Source organism: Colossoma macropomum, unplaced genomic scaffold (assembly GCF_904425465.1).
Source record: "Colossoma macropomum unplaced genomic scaffold, Colossoma_macropomum, whole genome shotgun sequence".
NCBI classification, from domain to species: domain Eukaryota; kingdom Metazoa; phylum Chordata; class Actinopteri; order Characiformes; family Serrasalmidae; genus Colossoma; species Colossoma macropomum.
The window spans coordinates 23,304,159-23,326,568 of NW_023494787.1; the positions used below are offsets into that span (position 1 = coordinate 23,304,159).

The window sequence follows — 22,410 nt, forward strand, 5'->3', positions numbered from 1 at the left end:
TGAGCTGCTGTGAATGACTTGGGGGAAGGGAGGGGGACAGGAGAGGGGGGTTGGAGGGCAGGCCGTGTGGACGTGGAGAGCCAGCTGGGCGCCTCCTCCCCCTCCTCCTCCTTCTCAAACTTTCATCCAAACTCTTACATTGGACCAAAATGGCCTCCTGTCCGCCGTGTCTCGCGCTCGCTCTGCTTTTCTTCGCCTTTCCGCTGGTCTCTCGCGCGCAGTATGAGAAGTATAGCTTCCGCAGCTTCCCCCGCCACGAGCTCATGCCGCTGGACTCCGCGTACCGCCACGCGCTGGACCAGTACACCTCGGAGAAGTGGCCCGACGCGGTGGAGTATCTGGAGGTGAGTCTGCGTTTGTACCGGCTGCTACGCGACAGCGAGGCGTTCTGCAACCTCAACTGCAGCTCGGTGCGTCTGGACGACGAGAGCCGCTTCGACGCTTTTCCGGAGCTGCGCGCCTTCGGTAACGTGATGAAGCGCGCGCAGTGCCTGAAGCGCTGCAAACAGGGCCTGCCCGCGTTCCGCCAGACCCTGCCAAGCCGCGAGACCGTGGAGGACTTCGAGAGACGCGAGCCTTACAAGTACCTGCAGTTCGCTTACTTCAAGGTGAGTAATGCGCCAGGGGGCTCTCTATTTGCACGCCCACCCCCACTCACTCCTGCTAGGGGTTTTCAGTGCTGGTTCGCACTCAACTTTGCTTGATTCTAGTATGTACTTATTTCCACATGCACAAAATATGTTGCATCAACACAGTTTTGTTTTTCATTATTTTGCTTATATCATTTTATTTTACTCATGCCCTTCACATTTAAGTCTTTTTTCTTCTCCAATCTGATGAAATTAATTAAAAAAGTTTAAGGCAATTTACTTCTCAGCTTTTTCAGTAGACCTCAACCCATGCCCTCCAGTTGAATTGTGAAGTCAGTTGCCTTAACATTTTAAGTTGACCTAACTGTTCTGTTTTATTACAACGTGGCTGTATTAGAGCACAGTAATCACTAAAATATGCAAGGTAGGAGCAGGACCAGGATTGGGCACCACTGGAATAAAGCACTGAGTGACAAAACCCCCAGTATTTGAATATTTAGCCTATTTTGAATGTTATATTGGATATTATATGTGCAGTTTCCTTTACTTCAAGTTATGTTTCCAAATCTGAATATTCAGCTAAATAAGTGGTTCTCAGCTCTGATCTGCAGTTTCATCTATTCCCGGCCTCGAGGCGCAATTACCTTAGTGAGTTGGGTTAGGTATTTAGAGGGAAGAGAATAGTTTAAACTGTGCAGGGCTGGGGGTCCCCAGGACTGGAGTCAAGAAACACTGAGCTAAAGAATGTGTGGTGATTGTGTTTGTGTCCATGTGTGTTTCAGAGTGACAAACTGGCCAAAGCCGTGTCTGCAGCCCACACTTTCCTGCTGAAGCATCCTGATGATGAGATGATGCAGAGGAACATGAACTACTACAAGAGCCTGCCAGGTGCGGAAGAACATCTCAAAGACCTGGAGACCAAGTCATATGAGGCAAGACAAACCCATACACATGCTTCTCACACATACACTTAAAGAGGCTCATAGCTTACATTTTTCTTGTGTTTTATTTTTTACCACTTACGACGTTTGGTATTGGTATTGGTATTATATGCCAATCAGAATTCATTTTTGCATGACCATTTTCCAGCCTCTCTTCATCCCTTAGAATTAAGTAGGCTGTTTTTGTTACTGTGATATATGTAAATGATCTCGGTTCTGATTGGCTATCTTGTATTGTACTTCATTCAAAATGCAGTCCAGGCTGTAAACACTCCTTATAACTTCAGCGTGAATGGATGGAGCTAAACTGCTGTAGGCTGAATAGGTGGATAAATGTAAATGAGTTGTTTTTTGTGACATCACAAAACCAATAAATTCAAAACAGGCTGTTTTGCCACTTAGTTTCAGTATATAGACTGAATAGACTGAAGAATAATGAATAGTATGTTCTGAAACAATGTTTACATACTAAATCAAACTTTATAAATCATCAAAAACTAAATTTTATTTAAAAAATCATGTGCTAAATCATGGAATCATGTTCTATATTTAATATTTTTGTTATTTTGCATAAAATAAGTTATACAGTGTCTATTTACAGTGTGGATTACAGTTATTCCACATTACAAGAATTCTGTGAACAATAAGTGAATAAAATGCTAAACACTATACTGTAATTATCTATTTAGATTAATATTTTTGTCAAGTTATCTGCATTGAGATTTGATCTCCACTTTTGAATATGATGAATTCTATATTTTAATTGTATTATAACTTAATTCTCAAGGCTATACAGCTTTCTAAGTGATTTTAGAATATAGTATGGTCCATACATCATTGTGGACTCTAATTTCATACTTTTCAATTCTAATTACACATTCCTAATGTCCTACACATCATATGAAACATTATATGAAGTTATAAAGAATCATTTTATAGACATTATAAAGTCATTATATAGTCAGTACCTTTGAGTATGTCTTAACTCAGTTTGAAGACATTAAAAACAATGTGCGCTGTAATTTAGTTAACGTAATGACAGACCCTAACTGATTGCGTTTTCTTCCACAGGCACTGTTTATTCGAGCAGTCCGGGCATATAACGGTGATAACTACCGCACATCTGTGGCAGATATGGAGCTGGCGCTCCGAGACTTCTTAAAGGTTTATGATGAATGTATTGCTGCCTCGGAGGGTCCCAGAGAAATCAGAGACTTTAAAGATTTTTACCCCTCCATTGCAGGTTGGTTTACACTTTGTCAGATAAAAATGCTATAAACTCTTTTCTATAAAGGCTCAGATTGTTTTATATCAGTCTTTACATATTGTTTTTATATGATCTGTTAACCTTTTAGTTTCATTTTAAAACTACTAATAATAATTTCATGGGTTTCTCCCAATTCTCACTCTCTTGATCTATAGATCACTATACTGAGGTTCTTGAACGGAAGGTTCAGTGTGAGAGCGATCTGACCCCCGTTGTTGGTGGATTTGTTGTGGAGAAGTTTGTGGCAACTATGTATCACTACCTGCAGTTTGCCTATTATAAATGTAAGTCAAAAAGCTCAATATATTGTGCACTTCAACCCTCAATGGAAATTAATGTGTTACATTAAGGCTTCCATTATTGCTTAGTGTGTTAATGTGTGTGTCTCTTGTCGTTCTCAGTGAATGACCTGAAGAATGCAGTTCCGTGTGCTGCCAGCTACATGCTCTTTGACCCAAGTGATGAGGTGATGAAGAATAATGTGGTGTATTATCAGTTCCACAGAGAGAAGTGGGGACTCAATGATGAAGACTTCCTACCCAGACCAGTCAGTATTTCATATTTTCATCAATACAGGCACCTGTACTAGGGATATGCATTCTGACTAGTTTTGACATTTGAGCAGGGAAGAAAAAAACATGCTTTTTGTGTATTTTTGTCTAAAACAATTCAAGAACATGAACAAAAATTTAGCCACTCACAGAAGTGTAAATGTGAAAATATATCTTGTTATTCAAAAATGACTGTGCAAGTAATAGAGGCAGACTTTAGGTAAAGAACTAATGGGCTAATGTTAACACTAAAGATGAACAGTGCAGTGGTATATATTGATAAATTGTGGGCTTCTGTTCACATTATTTTTTGTCTATGGATGATGTGACAACTGAGAACAACTTTGTTCATTGTTTTTGGTTATAGCTAATGCTAGCTAGAATTGTTATCCCAGTTACAGACAGTTTTTTTCCTTGCTAGCAATCAATCCAAAGGGCAAATCCAAAAAACAGAGTCGAAAAGAACGGGTAATACAGGTCATACACAAAATCAGGATCACAGATAGAACGCTCAGTAGTAGCAAAATGAAACAATACGTCACAAATAACTAATGCTAAAGCCCGGGCTTATAAGCTAAACTGAGGGAGTCACATGGTCAAAACACACAGGTGTAACACATCAGAATTCGGGCGAACGAGAACGCTGATAGGAGCATGTGGGGAGATCAGAAGTCAGCTGATCTCCCTGTGTATTCTGGGAGATGGAGTCCGTGTGTGTATTGGGGTTTGTAGGAAGAGTCAAAGTCATGTGATCTCCCAGAGGATTCTGGTAAATCGAGTCCGTTTCTTCCGCTTCGCTCGTGACATTCGTGACAGCAGACAGAAGTCAGATAGCTAACGTTACTGTTAGGAAGCTGAATATCACATCTATATTGTAGTGGAACACAGATGGATAAAAACACGAAAAGGGTTCAAACTGTTGAGGCTGAGGGAGGCAATGTTGCACTGCAGAATATTACATAGCAGGAAATGAAACACATGTATTTTTCTACTTGATTTACATGAGTAATTGTATGTTTTACTCGATTTTGTATGGCTGTTAACAGGAGGCAGTACGGTACCACAATCAGACGACACTGCAGCTGCAGATGTTGAAATTTGCCAGAGAAAAATTCCGGCAAGATGATGAGGTGAGCACAATAGAATATGCTTGTGTCCATGAGGATAATTATGTCAATGTTAACACTTACCTCGTAACAGGAATTGTTAAGGCCATGTTACCATCCTGTGTTCACTAAGAGAGAATGGAAATATTCACACTCTGGGTTTTGTTGTGCATCTTTTGACATTGTCGTCATAATATGTACTAAAACTGCAGATTTCTGCTATTCCCTGCTATTGTAGCCAAGGAAACTGCAAACTGCATATCAGAGTCTTCACACAGTTGCTTTAAACTGTGTCCAGTGATTTAACATAGGCTTGCTTTTTGTAGTTTCAGAAACCATATCTATAAAAATGGGCAAAAGTATGTTGTATAACTAAAACAGCAGCCGTCCTGAAGCCTGACTTTTGTCCATTTGTGTCCAGACTTTGGACATCAAGTATGTTGTGGCTGATAAACTACATTTGGTGTAAGGAGAAAAATATAAATCAGTGAACTGTCCCTTTAAGGTTGACACTGAAGTGATGAAAGCCAATAAATCTGAGCAGTGAAGACTTTTGGTTGCTGGTTATTCTCATCTAAAGTGTCAGTTGTCGGTTGAGGTGGATTGGGTAGATCATGCCTCTCTTGGTGCGTGCTGTAACACATTTAGCCACTGGAGTGCAGAGTGTGCTCATGTTTTCAGAACCAGCAGAACAGCACTGTCCTCTAGCGGCTGAATCCTGAACGTAGTCTTTTTTTAAACATGCAAAGCTAAACTGCTGTAAATACTTCAGCCCTGGCCCATTTTGTGATTACAGCTGTCTTGCTCCCTCCCCCTCTCTCTCTCTCTGTCTCTCTCTCTCTCTCAGGGAGAAGTTTTGGAGTTTCTAGATGAGGTTCTGGAGGCTGAAGAGGAATAGGCTAATGAACATTTTTTTGCACTGAAAATAACAAAACCAAAAAGGGAGAAAAAAAACAAAACTATGAACTATGAGCATTTCCAGTGTGAGTATGTTTGCTATATTTATTTCAGGTGACTGGGGGCCTTTTAATCTGTATCTCCCAAGCTTATGATCCACATAAACGCATTGACAATATTAGTACAATGCAATGTTACTGAACAATCACTGTAATTCTGAGGGACAAATCAAACTATGTCATTTGTTTATCTTTTATAATAAATTACAGTGTTTTGTATACACTGCAGTCCTGTGTTGTTCTTTTATGGTGAAAGTGTAAGTATATACCAATTCCTTATTATGTATTGTTATTCAAAAGAAGTTTTGCAAAATATATTCTTAGGGAGGTCTTTGTTGGCATATTGCGGCAAGAACACAAACTAATCATTCCTTTATTTAAAAGCATAACACGAAACACTGTCATATTGTATTGTGACAGATACAGTTACGAGTATCATTGGTTCTGAGGTTCAATGGAACTAATATTAGCTCATGGTAATGGTATCAAGGTGCTTGATTATTGACATTAAGTAAAGCATCTCTCATCATTTTTAACATTTTTATTCCGATCTGATGCAAAACACATTCCTAAGATTAAAGGGGAATTTCAAGGATTGTCTTAATATCTCAGCATAATTTAATTGCTAAGAAGTAAAAAAAAGTCATTCCAAATGGTTTGATATGAAATGCCCTGTATAATAGCAACTTACTGGGTCATAATTGTGGTTGTGATAGGAACCAGACATTTAAAGAGCCTAATACCTAATACATCTAAAAGCTTCCTCACAGGGAGTTATTACATTAAATAGTTATGAATTCATTGCCTGCTACCTAGAAAAGTTATAAAGTTATGATAGTTTTGGAAAGATTTTGGCCTAAAGTGTATTTATTCGTGGTAGAGAGCTACATGCAGAGTATTGTAAGGCAAAGTAGTAGAAGTAGTAAAACCAAAAGAAAACTAATTTTCTCAAGTTTACCACTATTGTACTATTATTAACATCACATACAAATAAAATGGCTGAATTTGTGTTGTAGATGACATGACACCACCACTGTAAAGAAACCTGAGTCAGTAAGTTTATCTACACCAAAACATTTCATATCAAACCACTCTGAATGACTGTTTACAACTTGATGATTGAATTATGCAGAAATTTGACAACTTGACAACTATTGACCAAGAACGACTGTAATATGACTAAAATCTCCAGAAGACAGCTGTGCTCTGTGGTGGAAGACACAAAATTCCTAGACTTGTGCTCAAAATCAGCAGTGCACACACTTGAGTACCCTGACTAAATTTAACAGCAAAAGACTAAACACTGGATCTTAACTTCAAACATTTGAATTTAAATGTGAATGTGGTCTCACACACACACACACACTCTCTTTTCATTTTTCTTTGCTGAAACGCTGACCCATGATTCTCTTTCTTTCCTTCTCTCTCTCTCTCTCTCTCTCTCTCTCTGTGAAATTTTCCTACTATGGTGTGATAAACTGCACAGATACTCCATGTTCAAACACCTTTAAATGAGCCTCTGTTCCTCTTCTTAGTGTGTGTGTGTTTGAATGCGACCATGAATGTTCTTTCTCAGCACTTTGTCATACTATTTAATGATCGCAATGTCTTAATCATGTATAAAAACAAGTCTACAAAGTACACTAGCTAGTCCAAGTACCAAAAATGTGATTTATATTTTTCAAATTTCATTTCCTGCTGACACCAGGCTAAGCTGGATGCACAGACACATACAAATACCCCCACCCAAATACACAAGCTCTAAATACTCCAAATAAGAGCAGGATTCAGCAAGAAATCCTAAAGTGATTGGATTTTATTGGTAACCGGTCAGTTAATTTGTCACAAGAATGTTCAGCAGTGTCAGATGGCCACATGACTCTGACTACAGAGATATAATGCATTGACCAGACCTCTGATGTTCTGATACATCACAGAAACATTTAAGAGAATGGACAAAATTAGACTTTAGGTGATAAAAGGCATCATTTCATATATGAAACAAAAATAACAGGAAAAATAACAGGATAAATAATGCAATTTGCTCATGTTCTTCTTTGAAGGAATGTTACTTGCTCCTCTAATACTAGCAGCCAGTTGGGAGTCTGCATAGTCACAAGCCGGTGTCAGGTATTTAGCGTCCTCCCAGACTATTGGTGCTGAGAGACCTACAATAGGAATTGGTACAAGAAACTGAAAAATATTTATGTGCCAATTCATATCTGCACTGAAAAATATATTTTTTTTAAGCAATACACCGTGATCATATTTCTGAACTATTGGCACTGTTGTTTTTGGGAGAGTTGTCTTTTAAACGCCTGTGCAGCCCAGAGCACACTGACCCAACATTCCCCAACAGACACCTACATTCTATTGCTGGCAGTTGACTTCATTCTGTTCCAGAAAAAGAACTGACAGGCCAAATGAACCAAGAAAAACATTTTAGAACAATGAGAATGGGAAGAACATTCTAGCATAGTGTGAATGAGGGAGAACATTCAAAAAGAGTATTTGGTTTACACATTATTACGGTACGTTAGAAGTTAACACCTCTACAAAACACAAACAAACCTTTTTTTTCCTAAGATAAAGGGAGTGGACATTACTGTGCAAAATATGGCATAGGATTAAAAGCTGTGACTTCTACTCTTGACGCTCTGTTTATTTGAATAAGGTGCAATAATGTTGACACTTAAAGGGTTCTGAAATAGGAAAACATCTCAAAGCTCTGTAAGTAAACAAAACCACTTTTTACCTGCACAGGAAATTTTGTCATAGAGCACCGTTGAAAAAGAAAGATGGCTAAGAATGTCAAAAGTACACAGATTTGCATTTTTTCTTGGCAATGAAATACAAACTTTTGTTTAATTCAGCCAAAGCATTAAACATAGTGTATCTATTTAGTCTGCATCAGCTCAGTGGTGTGTAGATTTTCTAAAGAGCTCAGACTAATGTTAGGACCCCTTCATGAGCTAGTAACTGAAGAATTTTGGGCCTGTTCACAAACACAGAATTTATGTGAGCAATAAAAATTAACATCAGAACATTTTTTTCCAAGTTATTCATTTTAGGTTCTTGCACATATAGTTCTGTATAAGGATTTGAGTAGGATACATAGAGAGCGTTCAGCATTATAGCAAATTATTCTTGTTACCATTTTTTTCTTCTAAAATTACTTCTAAGTTGTGTACTTCTAACTTAAAACACAAAACTTGAAGACAGCCATTGGATCACTGGAAACAGCAGATCTAGCACTCCACCTAGTATACCCACACTAAATACAGCTGATTAATAGCGTAATATGAAAAGCTCTACTACGCCGCAAACTTTGTTGAATTACAGCTCTTACAGAGCAAAAGTCATTGTCAGTGTCATGTGCTAACAGTGGAAAACAGCAGGATACTAATGCACGTTACATGCAAAAGGTTAAATCCATTCACCTGGCCCACAAAAACTAACCTATCTAAAGTTCTCAAATACATAATAAAAAAATACTGTCCATATTGGTTTTTTTTTACAGCCTCAAAACACTGGCTATTTTGTTGTGCAAGCCTTTAAAATTAATCACTAATGTGGATTTGGTCGACTGTTACTAGAAACGATAAAGCACATATGACAGAATCCAGTTCTGGCAGGCCACAGTTCTGCCTTTTCATTAAGCACAGCTGATTCAACTTCAAATTTAAATCAGGACAAACGCTAATCACCTGTAAGGAACCTAGTTTGACAAGCCTGTGATATGGTATAGAACACAATAATTACAGTAGAAACATATGTATTACATGTATTGGGAATTTTTTTTAAGGTATCAGTTGTGGCGAATGGTATTTCAATTTAGATTCCTAAAATATGCTGCCTACAAAGGCTAAGTCATAATCAAATGCATCCTTAATCCATAAGACAGTCCCAGAATGCAACGCAAGATGGATGGAAGCAAGCAGCAAAATCATCCTTGCTGAAAAAAAAATACGGCACAGGAGTTTATTCTAAGCTGATGCCTGCTAGTTTATGCTGGTCTGGTGCTGGTTTAACTGGTCACCCAGCATGGTCATGCTAATTAACTGACATACCAGCTTCCAAAACACAACCAGTGACCAGCATATTAACTTCCGTTGCTGCTGACCAGCAAACCAACATCCAAAACACAACATGTGGTGGTTTTGCCGATGATCACCCACACTGATCTGTGCTGTGTTTTTAGCAGTGATATGCCATTACACTCATTTTATTTATGATTTTGATCATTTTATATTGCGAAACAAGCTAGCTGTCCCTTCAGCATATTTCAAATGGCAATTAACTGACTGTTAGCTTAGCTAATGTGTTGAATTGTTATGTTCTTGTTGTGAAAGATCATTATCTAGGTAACATTAGCAGGCTAATCAATGGTCTCAGCTATGTGAGGCAGTTTTGGTTAATTAGCAAGAATCATGAGGATTCTTTGGTTCTTATCTGTAGCTAGCCTAGCTACTAAGCCAGCAATCTTCACAAACATACTGGTGATACTTGTGGCTGAGGTGTATAAAAACAACACAAGATGAACCTTGCAAGTTAAAGGAACAACAGATAATGTGACCATTCTCTAACTGAATTGTCTAAATAGGCTGTTTTTAATGTTTTGTTTTTTTTAGCTAAAATGCTACATACCTAGACAACTGCCTACGTAGATAGTGAGGAGAAACACAGCTCAGTAGGTTTGTTTTGTATCTATCAGTAATAATTTCAGTATTTACATTCAGTGTACTTTAATTATGTTGGTCAAAATATACTGGGAATGTGTGTTTGAGGAGATATAGTAATGCTTTTTTGGTTTGCTTTTTTCAAACTTCCATTTAAATGTAGAACAAGTGTACACCACCATGTCCTCCTATAGCTTAAGGTCCAATGCTGATTTAAAGCATTATGATAAAAAAATTATACAACACATATTTAAAGTATTACGACACTTGACAATGTTAATTCTTAACAGAGCGGACTCCTTTCAAAAACACCAAAGTTTTTCAAAAGTCAATCAGGTGAACCTTCATTTCCTCTCACCGGAATGTCTGCAGACACAAACTAGGCCTAACACCAATGTGTAACACTGAGACTTCCAGAACTCACAGAATCTAGCAGTCACTTTCACATGTCCACTGAAACACCCCTCATACTCTCATAGTCACACTCACTCACAAAAGACAAGCCTATACACACAGACAAATGTGTTAACACAGAAAAACATCTCCCATGCATGCACTGACCCACACCCAATGCATCTCAAATGCAGTCCACACTATGAAATTAAATTTACAAACCTAATCTAGAAGAAACAAAGCATCAAATATAGATAAACACAGCAAAAAAAAACAACATGCATGCTCTAAAGCAAGTATGAAAAATAGAAATATGTATTAACAAAGCATTGAAGCAATACACAATTTCTAGCTGCTATCACCCTTCCTAGTGTGGAAAGAGCTAAAGCTTCAAAAACTTGAATCCCCAGATTGTGTGTGTAGATTAGTGTATGTAGTTGGACATAGATCATAATGTTCAAACATGTATGTTGTTTGTGTAAGCTACGTATGTTAGATTACACAGTCTGCTGGAGCTCGATACATTGCGTTTGTCTGTTAGTTCCATTGAGCTGATAGTGAGAGCTCTTCTGCTGCCTCCTTTTGTAACACCACACACCTAAGGCCACACCAACAACAGCTGCTACTAATCCAACGATAACGGCTGCGATGGTTGGCCCACGACCAGCTACTTGGCAAGGGCCTACCCCACAAGCTCCATCCTCTGCTTTTTCCTGTTGATCCGTGTCTCCTTCCATCGCACTCTGATTGTCGTGGCTTTCAACCGAGATATCACCCTCTTTGGTGGGAATCTGTTCCAGGAAATGGCCAAAGTCTTTCGTTTCCCAAGAGACACTGATTGTGGGCGTGACCACATTGCTGACAATGTGTATCTCTTGAGTAGGTGTGGTGTCCAGAGGTGCCATGCCTGAAGGTGTGACCGTGTGTTCAAAACCCATTCTTTCTTGGCTGGTACTGACATTCTCAGGGGAAGAGCTGGGCGTGTAGGGCATTGGTCTTTTGTTGAAGGTCATGTCATCTATGCCAGCTGTGATCTGAGTGAAGCCGGTGAAAGAAGTAGGGCTCATCTCCACATCATTTGCCCTGTCAGTTACACCATGAAAGATCTCTTTAGATCTGTCGATCACATCCTTGGATTCCACCTCAGCTGGTCCCTTGGCCTCTCCTTCCATCTCCTCTATTCTAGGTTCCTCTGTAACTAATTCTTCTGACAGCTCTGTGACTCCATCAGATATCTTTCCTTTAGGCACATCAGTAACTCCTTGATAACCTTCCTCATAGCTGGGAAACACTCCCCCATAAGCCTTCCCTTCAGTACCTTCAGTCACACCCTCAGTCTCTTCTTCCTCTTGACGATCAGTACCTCTCCCAATGTCCTGCTCTTCAAATGTCTCAGATGTACCTTCAGGTCCTTTCTCCTGTTGGCCGTGGATAACTCCTCCCACACCTGCCTCTTCAGGACTGTGTGTCACAGTTTTAAACCCCTCCACCTTTGAATCATCACTCTCAGCATCCACTCCTGGTCCTGCCTCATCTGTAGACCCTGCACCTGCTTTCTCCTCCTCTTGTGGAACAGGGTATCCATCCAGCCATGATTCCTCCGTGCTGCTCACACTGTGACCAACAGGCTTGTCAGTCGGAGGTGGAGTTAGGTGTTCTCCATCATTTTCTTCTGTGGTTATCTCAGTCTCTGGCTGCCTGTCATCTGTTTTGGCTATGATGTAGTTCTCATCATGGGTGGGAGCTTTAATGGGTGTTTCTGTGGTGGTGAAGGGATGCTCTTCCTCCTCGAAAGCCTCTGAAGGGAACCAGAACATGTGTTTCTGGCTGAGCTGGGACACTGGAGGCTCTGTTACAGACACCGCAGGGTCTTCCTCATCAGTGACATCCTCTTCCTCTACCATTACGTGCTCGTCTTGCTCGGGCTCAGGCGTAGACTCTTCCTCTTCTTCATTGTCAGTGATCTCAGGCACCAGACTCACACGATGCACCTCCTCCAGGCCCTCATACAGATGATGGTCATCTGGGAGCTTGTCTTCATAGTCGATGAAGGCCTCAGCATCATCTGTAATACATTAAAAATACTTGCACTAGTGATTCTTTCTCAAGTGTACTATACATGAATTCTGATTTTAGAGAACTAGACCCAGGGAAAATGTCTTTACTATACTAATCTTAAATGGGTCTAGTCACACTGTCAAATAATCTTGCTCAATTTTCCAGCCCTCTAAATAAATGTTCAGAACAAAAATCATGGAATTTTGTGCTATGGCTCTAGAGATATTTAATTGTTCTAGAACCTATAAATATTGATTCCAACATCTCCCAGAAATCCTTTGCTCTATTTCAGAAGGTGTGGGCTGTATCAGCACTGCACAGGCATGATCAAACCCTCACATCTGCTGTGAGTCAATTAGCATCACAACTTCAGCAAAGATCTATGCTGAAAGACTTTGAAAGAGATATCAGTGAAAAAGTTGCTGCTGCTATATGGAACCCAAACTGTGATGAAACACATAATTTCTTCTGACAAACGTCTGCATGTGTTCAAAACACATCAGTATTTCAAGAATCATTTAAAGGTTGGTCTTTTGAACCAGCATAAAACTCAGACTGGAACTTCCATGGAAACTCGACCGAAACAGAAAACCCAAGCTAAAGGAAGACTATCTGTAATAATAAGGCCAACGCTGATTTAGCTACTAGTAAAAGTGCTCATTTGACAACATAATAAATTGTGTGTCATCTCTCAACAAAGCTACCTAAAATATACTGAGGTAAAATAGTTTTGCATTCACAAGCTGCTTTCATAGATTCACTGTGCATTTCCTTCTCATATTGCAGCTGCAGTTGACTCTCTTCTATGGCTTCCAATATGAGCTTCAATAAGTTTGTCTTTCACTTATCTTTCACTTATTTACAAGTTACAAATAACATACTAGTCATTTCATCATGCTATAGCAAAATCTACATAATGTTACTAAACTCTAAAGCTGTTTCAGAAGCCTACTACTAAATCCATTAAAGCCTGTCTCACCCTGAGAAAGCTTACTTATATGTTTAAAGAAAAGTTGGGTCAGTACTGTACATTTTCTCACCTTTGACGCAGAGCTGCACCAGGCCATACCACTCTCCACAGCTGTCACACAGCAGGCTGAAGGCTGACTCTCCATTAGGCAGAGTGTATCCTGGGTTACAGGCGTACAGAAGCTCATCACCCAGCTCCAGTCCTGTCTGTCCCTGCAGGTGTGTGTTAGGGAATGATGGTGGTGCTCCACATGGAGCCCCTAACACAGGAACAGGAAGGAGACAGTTTTGGAAATGGATGTGGACATCAAGGGAACATCTGTCCCTAGTTAAATCTGTAGGTAGTTTGTAAGTATGTAGCATATTGTTATCAAGAAGTTTATTTCAAATTACATGACTCTATATTCTATACTTGTTCTTGATTTATTATTTATTTTTCAACCTCTCTTGATCCCTTAGACCAGGGGTGCACAACTCTGGTCCTGGCCAGTGTCCAGCACAGTTTAGTGATTTACCTACTCAAACACCCGATTACACTTGTCTGTTAATTACCAGGTTTAGTGGGTGTGTTTCAGTAGGGAAACCTCCAAACTGTGCAAGTCCCTTCAGGACTGGAGTTGTGCACCCCTGCCTTAGACTGTTTTTGTTACTGTGCCTTTAAGACTGGTTCATATAAATGACCTCTGTTCTGATTGGCTGACCCCTTCACAGGTGCAATTAAGTATATCACATTGAAAATGAAAGCAGAATGGTGGAAATTTGGGGCAAAATGTTAAGTTTGGAATTAAATCCTCAAAGATGTCGGAAGAAATATACTTTAGCTAGTCCGTTCAGATGTCTGGACTCTCTTTAAGGCTACAATGATACATTTCCTTTCTGACAAATAGAATTAGCACCATGTTTAATTGTTTTCTCCATTTTCCATTCAGCTACAGACTGTCTACAGCTGAGTTGCCCAATCCTGGTCCTGGAGATCTACCACCCTGCACAGTTTAGCTTCAGCGCTAATCAAACACACCTGATCCAGGTAATGAAGGCCTTCAGGGGCATTGTGAGCATTAGAGCCATTAGAGTGTGTCAAATCTGAACCTGAGGGGTGGTAGATCTCCAGGACCAGGATTAGGCACCCCTGCTGTAGACAGTCTGGTCTACAGTAAAAACACTGTTTATCACTTCAACATGAATGGGCTGTAGGCTGAACAAGCACTTTTATGTAAATGTGTTCATGGTTGTGACACCATGGTTGTGACACCATTCAGGTTTAAAACTGACCTGTATCTTTTACACAGAATGTAGCCAGTTGCTCAGATGTCTCAGTCACATTCTCCACACGCATGTCCACAGCCCGTAAGTTCCCAGCCACGCTCCTGCACACTGTGATCCTGCAACAAAGGCAAAAGAGACGTAGCTACCAGGCAGAAAGTTACCCGAATGGCGCTTGTACTTGAATATAGTTGGAATTAAATACCTTACTCTTTACTTTCTCTCTAATTCTTTTCAGTTCTAGTCACAAGTCTTGCAATATGAACCTACAATTTAAGTTGTGTGCACTGATTCCATCTGTCAATAAGGCAGGGCAAGATAAGGCACATTTTCATACACAAGGTACACTGTAAAAAATGGCTCATCAGATGAACCTAAAAAAATTTCGTATGGTAACAAGCAATTGAACAAGTTTCATTCACCTTAAAAAAAAATACATTGATTGAAAGAATTGTTCATTCAAAGTATTTTTTTAGGTTGAAGAAAACTAGTTAATTTACTTGTTACCGCATGAGGTATAGTAACTGACAAGCCATTTTTTACAGTGTAGAGATTTAAAAATATATTAAAAATATTAAAAAGATCAAAAATGAAGTTAAATAACACTGCAAAAGTGGCTTGTCAGATCTACCTAGAAAAAATTACTTCATGCGGTAACAAGTAAATCACCTAGTTTTATTCAACGTAAATAAATACTTTGAATGAATGATTCTTTCAATCTACGTAGTTTTTAAGTTGAATAAAACTAGTTTAATTGCTTGTTACCACATGAAGTAATTTTTAAATAGATCTGATGAGCCACTATTCACAGTAAAATTTAACAAAGATAAAGTAATAAACATAGAATAAAAGAAACGTAAACTGAATAATAAAGTGCTAAAAGACGCAATGTGCAATTGCTTAAGGAGTCTGAAAGTGCAGAGAATGATTTTAGCCACATGATTGGAATTGAGTATTCTTAATTGATGTACAGTATTGCTTTTGTTCATCTAGACTAAAATTTTGCATTACATTCATTCAGAGTATTTATTTGAGTTCAGTAAAATCAGATACATTGATTTTTATCATGATATGACATTTTTAGGTTGAACTGAATGATTAAGAGGTGTTTTGGATTTAAATATCTTTTTGAATGACTATTTTACGTGAGTAGTCTTGGACTTTTTGTCACTACTGGTGAGGAAATTTGTGATGCATCATTGTAAAAAATATGAGCCAGTTTCTGCAAATAATCTGTCAATATCGATTGTCATATTGATATATTTAATGTTAACATCAATATAGACAACAACTCTCACAAGTCAGCATGTTGGCCACAGTACTTATTGGTACTTATTGCTACTGTCGTACAAAAACATGTAACAAAATATGTAACAGTCACTTTATAGAAGAAGGGAAATAATTTTCACTTAACATCTCTTAATGCAACTTGACTTGTTTGCTTTTTGCAAATTGATTGTCATGAAATGTTTGAGCAATATAAAGGGCACTATCAAGTAGAGAAAAAAATAGTCACACAATTTTATTATGACAGTGACTCGGATAATAGAAGGTAAAATGACCAGCAGCAACTGGACTGCAGAGTTGAGGTGATAATACTCCTGTCCTTCTGCTCAACTTATTACACTCTGTGCTACTCCGTGATGAGATGCTTACCCTATCTGGTGACTGGCCGCATATTCATTAAGAGACATGCACTGGCTTTTGTTCTCCACATTAGCAATGATTAGGGGAAAGGCCTAACACACTGCTTACTGGACACAGTGGTAATTATTTTATGTAGAAAAATTGAGCAATTTCATTTTTAATAATGGAAATGTTTTCCTTTATCATTTTTATAATAGGCTGATTACTGGCCATGTGCCTCATTATTGTAATGTGATTGTGTAAGACAGATTTAATGTTTAATTTTGTGTATGCGCACACACACTCACACACACACACACACACACACACATACACACACAGAAAGTATAACAGTGTCAACTGAGAAGTCACATCGTAATGTTTATCTAAGTTTAAATTCTGGGCCTGGTTTCTGTTTAACATGTATCTATTTGACATCATTTTTATGTGTGTGTGTGTGTGTGTGTGTGTGTGCATGCTCTCTGTGAGCCTATGTGTATAAAAGTGATAACATGGCAGATAACATATCTCAGTCGAATATCACACATTAACAAGGATAACAAAGTGTTTTTATGCCAGTAATGAAAGTATTTCATACCTTATTAACAGATTGCACCTTTGAAGGACATAGATCTAAATAGATCTATGTTGGTGGTTGGTGGTAAATCTAAGTTGGTGACTTATCCCACATTGTATCATTCCCTTGTAGAGTCTGAGTCAGAAATGGAGTGGATCATTGTGTGTGCATGTGTGCGTGCATTTGGGTGTGGGTGTGCATGGAGGTGTCAAGATTTAACTGCTGGGAAACCGGGGGGACCGAACATGAGTGTCCTCTTGGGACAGGGTAAAGTTACCTTGGAAATGCCCCATGATTGCGGATCTGCTGAAGAGTTCACGTAAAGGTCTATCTGTGTGCAAGTTATGTGAAATTTATGAGCCATCTGTGATGAATCTGTATGTAATCTAAGGGTTATTTTGATTGGACTGACATTCCTTTTGGGTGGACTCGCAGTTAGAATTCAGCAAAAGGTACATAAGGTCAACACCACTCAACATATACTCGCATTCCCTAAACCACAAAGTCTTGTGGCTGTACAATGTAGGTAAAGCTAGAAATATATCAAGAAAAAAAATCTTTGTTGTTAATTTGTGATTTTAGATCTTTATTTGAGCGTTTTGACAGTTTACAATTCACAAGGAGTAATAGAGTTGCAGTAAATTTACAATGTGATAATTACATTGGGATTTGGGCATTCAGGTTAAGGAATATACATTAACTGTGGAACAGCACAAGCAGTAAGTAAGTGCTAATGTATTCTGTGACAGTGCCTCCGGTCTTGCTCTCCAGGGGCCTGAACGCCTGAGGTGCAAATGGAAACTTTCTACCTGAATTCACAAAACACAGTCTCTCTCTTCCACAGATCCTGCTGTTATAATCAGATGCTCACACTGTGGTTATGATGAAGAGATATAATAGGTGTGAGAGCATGTGTGACTGGGTCCCTTACCCGATGCTGGGGCCAGTAAGCCAGCCTCTTGTGCAGGCGGAGAAGGCACACTCCACCACGGCATGATGGAGCTCCATTCCTGATGCCACCCGCGCACCCTGAACCTCGCATGCATGTGAAGCTGCCTCAAAGCTTGCATCTGAACCGTTCCGCAACTCCAGCAGGAAGACACGGCCTGTGAAGGAGATCAAAGTGATGTCTCAGCCAAAAATCAAGTTCACATGATTTCCTCCTTACTACAAATGTATTCAAGCAGCCATGACATGTTTGATAGTGCAAGTTTACTTCCTTGGCTTTACAGTGGAGCTTTGAGGCTAATGTGTCTAACAAGTAATGGAAGCTTACAGGTAACAATTAGCATCATGAAAACTGAAAGCTAAGTCATCACACACTAATCTCAAACCATGTCAAGTTGTTAAGTAATCTCAAATAGACTTATTTATGTGGTAATATGGCTATAAGACAAGGTGTTATCTATAAAATGAACAAAATCATGTTGCAAGGCTAAACAGCAGTAGTAGCAGCAGCAATCTAGCAATCAAACTTTTATCCATTATTATAGTTTACAGTATGTCATACAGTGTCAGAAACCACATAAACAAGTCTTTTTGAGATTTAAAAACTTAGTTTGTGATGAGTATGATGATTTCCCTGCTGGAAAAACAGCACTGACCAACATGCATTCCATACTGGTCTAAGCTGGTCTATGCTGATCTTGTGCTGGTTTAGCTGGTCACTCAGCATGGTCATGCTGGTTGATCAGCACACCAGCACTGAAAACATATGCTGGTTTTGCTGGTGATCAGCATATCAACTTCCATTACTGCTGACCAGCATACAGCATCCAAACCACAACATATGCTGGTTTTGCTAATGACTAGCCATGCTGGTCTATGCTGGTTTTTCTAGCAATGTTGCACAAAGCTAACTTTATGCTATAAGCTTCCATTACTTCATGCCATTACTCCATTACTTGCTGCAAAAAGACAGCTTAGATCAGCATGAATTCTATGTTGGTTTATGATGGTCTGGTTCTGGTTTAGCTTATGCTAGAAGGCTAATTGTTAGCTGCATTAGCCTTATTAGCTGCATTAGCCTTGTAGCTCCAGTGCAAAACTAAAGACAAAACTTCAGACTCCGTCTCCTGGCTGATCGACTACATCTTGAGTTTGTGGAAAAATTTGTATGTTTAATTTTTGGCCAAACCATTGTTTTTACATATGTCGACTGTATGTTTTGTGGTATCATTTTCTGCAGGATACAGAAAATAACATTATATTATAAAATTGAACACATGAGGTGTCTGAGAGAGAACGAAGAGGGAATTTTAGGTCCCCATGAAAATCAGAAGATGGTTTTAGCAAATTTGCAAATACAGTTATTGGGATGATAATTGGAATATAGGCTCAGCATGATGAAAAGGGAAACATTTACAATCTCAGGGGTAAATATTTATTCAGTTGAGATTGGAATAACGCATCAAGATGCTAATAAGGTCAAATGAGGGTAGCTGCTACTGTGGGTGCCAGCAGGGATGAGGGGATGGTTTTATTTTTAGGGCCAGGCCGTACAGAGTGGACTCTAACTTTAAATGACGGCAAACAAAAGGTAAGAACAAGAAGAGAAATGAAGATCAGCTCCAAACAGGACCTATGACTCCAAGGTGCGAATGTGAAGTCACATATACACACCAAACACCACAGTCAGCACCATTCTGTAACCCCACCCCAACCAACACTCACACACAGAGAGTCTCAGTGATTGAAAGAAGTCCACATTCGCACAAAAACAGCCACAAACACTGTCCAACTTCAACATCACTTTCCCATTTAGTCACAGTTTCACACACACAACTAAAATAGCAGTTGGGGGCAGTCATTGTGGTGAGCTATTCCAACAGTGTCTTCACTGACCCTTCTGACTAATTTCCACCAAAACATGAGCTCAAACGATGACAAGTTTTACTTTACATTGTATGAAATAACGAGTGTGCAAAGAGGCACTGGCTGTCTCAAACCACAATTACCATTTAGCCATGTGCATCTACTGAAATGGTACAATATAATACTTAATTCTCAACAACATGTTTTCTGTCTGATCTTATAAAATCTTGGTAGATTTCAGGTGACTATTTGCATTCACATCCCACATTTTTTGTATTTTTTTTCTTGAAGTCTATGCCACTTGTTGGTTTCATGCACAAAAACCAGTCAATATTCAATTCTACATGACCATTTCCAACCTTTCTTTATTCCTTTATATATTATGGAGCACCAGTAGATTTGATACAGGTTTAGAATGAAGGCTCAGACAGTGTGGTAAAGTATAAATCATATGGTTGGTGTCAGACAGTCATGAAGTCACTTGGCGTTGGATCATGGAGTAATACTCAGCTGACCCACCTTTTACCATGTCCGTCATCAGTCTTTTTTGCTGTTAAATGTCACAATGACTGAATGTCTGTGATGTAGATGTGAAGATATTAGGTGTCAGGAATGAGCAAGGTTTTCTGTAAGGGTAACATAATTGCTGCCTTATATGATTATACCTTACATCATGATTTTTTTGATGTTGTAGGTCTGTTTTAGATTGGTTATGTTGTTTTATACATAGGCTAAACACTTATTTATATTTTACAATACAATTAGTACCATTTTAGAATAGAATAGCCTTTTGAATAGGCTATTGTATTTAGCTGGTTCAATTAATCAATTAATTACTAAGGCATACTATTAAGACATAAATAGAATAGAATAGAATAGAATAGAATAGAATCATCTGTATCCAACATTAGCCACTCTCAGACAAAATTTCCCAGCGTCTCAGCCTCGTAAACCAACATTCTTCTCAGCTATGGCTGCCAGCATCGGGCTGGAATTTTGACACAGAGCAAACAGAGGCAGCTATGTGTGATCATAATTAGACATCACCTACACTAAAGCAGGGTGGCCCAGGTCTGCTCCTGAAGGACATGCTGCACATTTCTTTGGTTTAACACATCTCACTCAGCTTACAAATTATCATCCTAATTATATTAATATGAATATATTATATGAATTATATTAATGTTAGCTGTAGTAAAAAAAGAGAAACCAAACCGTGCAGAACTGCAGAGCTACAGGCCTAAAGTTACCAAATGACTGGCCAAATTCTAGCCATTCTGTTTACATTATGAAGCCAAATGAAGACTGAATCATAGGTGGAGGACAGCAGTGTACATCACAGTGTCCCACACACCAGTGAAGACACTGTTTATGATGAAAATGAAATATCTGCTGCTAGTTTACATGCTGTTTCCTCTCTACCCTGTGGAACATGTCCATGTTTTGTACAGCTGTTTGCAACATACTGAATTACTATTTGTATTTGCAAATATGTGTTGTATATATATTTTATATTTAAAGAACTATAAATATACACGGTAGGAAACAGCCTTCGCAACTTTTCTTAGCGAGGCCACAGCACACACCGCTGGAATGTGCACACTGCTCTCTCCCACATCCACACACATCCATACACACTCTTAAATGGAATAGAGAAACTCACCGTCCGCGCCCGCGAATCCCGCGCTGAACCACGCCAGGAGTGCGAGCAGGAAAGGAAGGAGCGCGAGCGCTCGACCACTCAGGAGTCCCATACCGCGAGGGTGCAGGTGTGGAGACGATAAAGGGACTTTGCGCGCTCCACGAGAGAGAGAGAGAGAGAGAGAGAGTTACCGGTGCGCGTGGGGGATAGGCTCAGGCGCGCGGGCACGAGCAGGCTTATGTGAGCGAGGAGCGCACTTACTGCATTACCGAGCTGCGGTGCGAAAACTCTCACTGCGCTGTCAGTAAATACGTCATACTGAAAGCGAGCGCAGGAGGAGTCCAGAGAGGAGAGGAAAAGAGGAGAGGAGAGGAGAGGAGAGGAGAGGAGAGGAGAAAAAGAAGAGAGGAAAGGAGGAGAGTGAGAGGAGAGGAGAGGAGAGGAGATGAAAGAAGAGGAGAGGAGAGGACAGGAAAGGGAGAGAGGAGAGGAGAGGAAGAGAGGAGAGAAGAGAAGAAGAGAGCAAAAGAGAGGAGAGGAGAGGAAGAGAGGACAGGAGAGTAGAGCAAAGGAAGAGAGGAAGGGAAGGAGAGAAGGACAGTGAGAGCAGAGGAGACAAGGAGTGTGAGAGGAGGAGGTGAGAGGATAGAAGAGGAGAAATGAGGAGAGGAGAGGAAAGGTGAGGAGACGAGGAGGATGAGAGGAGAGGAGGTGAAAAGATAGAAGAGGAGAGGAGAGGAGATGAGGAGGGTGACAGGAGAGGAGAGGAGAGGAGAGGAGAAGAGAGGAGAGGAGATGAGGAGGATGAGAGGAGAGGAAGGTGAGATGAGAGGTGGGGAGATAAGGAAGGTGAGAAGAGAGGAGAGGCAAGAAGAGGAGATGAGGAGGATTAGAGAAGGGGAGATGAGGAGGTGAGAGAAGAGGAGTTGAGGAGGATGAGAGGAGAAGAGAGGAGAGGAGAGGAAGGAGAGGAGAGAA

At 39.7% G+C, this 22,410-nt stretch overlaps 2 protein-coding genes across 2 annotated transcripts; one reads left to right on the forward strand and one right to left on the reverse strand.

Annotated features, from left to right (window-relative positions):
- Positions 1-118: 118 nt before the first annotated feature.
- On the forward strand, positions 119-5,632 carry LOC118805601 (cartilage associated protein). The gene is made up of 7 exons (XM_036566523.1): positions 119-608; positions 1,373-1,522; positions 2,603-2,774; positions 2,954-3,082; positions 3,200-3,345; positions 4,396-4,479; positions 5,303-5,632. The coding sequence occupies exons 1-7, from the start codon at positions 150-152 to the stop codon at positions 5,351-5,353; spliced, it is 1,191 nt and encodes a 396-aa protein (XP_036422416.1). The 5' UTR covers positions 119-149; the 3' UTR covers positions 5,354-5,632.
- Positions 5,633-10,980: 5,348 nt separating this feature from the next.
- On the reverse strand, positions 10,981-21,544 carry susd5 (sushi domain containing 5). Its single transcript, XM_036565507.1, has 5 exons — positions 21,454-21,544; positions 17,908-18,082; positions 14,783-14,892; positions 13,582-13,770; positions 10,981-12,548 (listed from the first exon to the last, which is right to left on the reverse strand). The coding sequence occupies exons 1-5, from the start codon at positions 21,542-21,544 to the stop codon at positions 10,981-10,983; spliced, it is 2,133 nt and encodes a 710-aa protein (XP_036421400.1).
- Between the last annotated feature and the right edge of the window lie 866 nt (positions 21,545-22,410).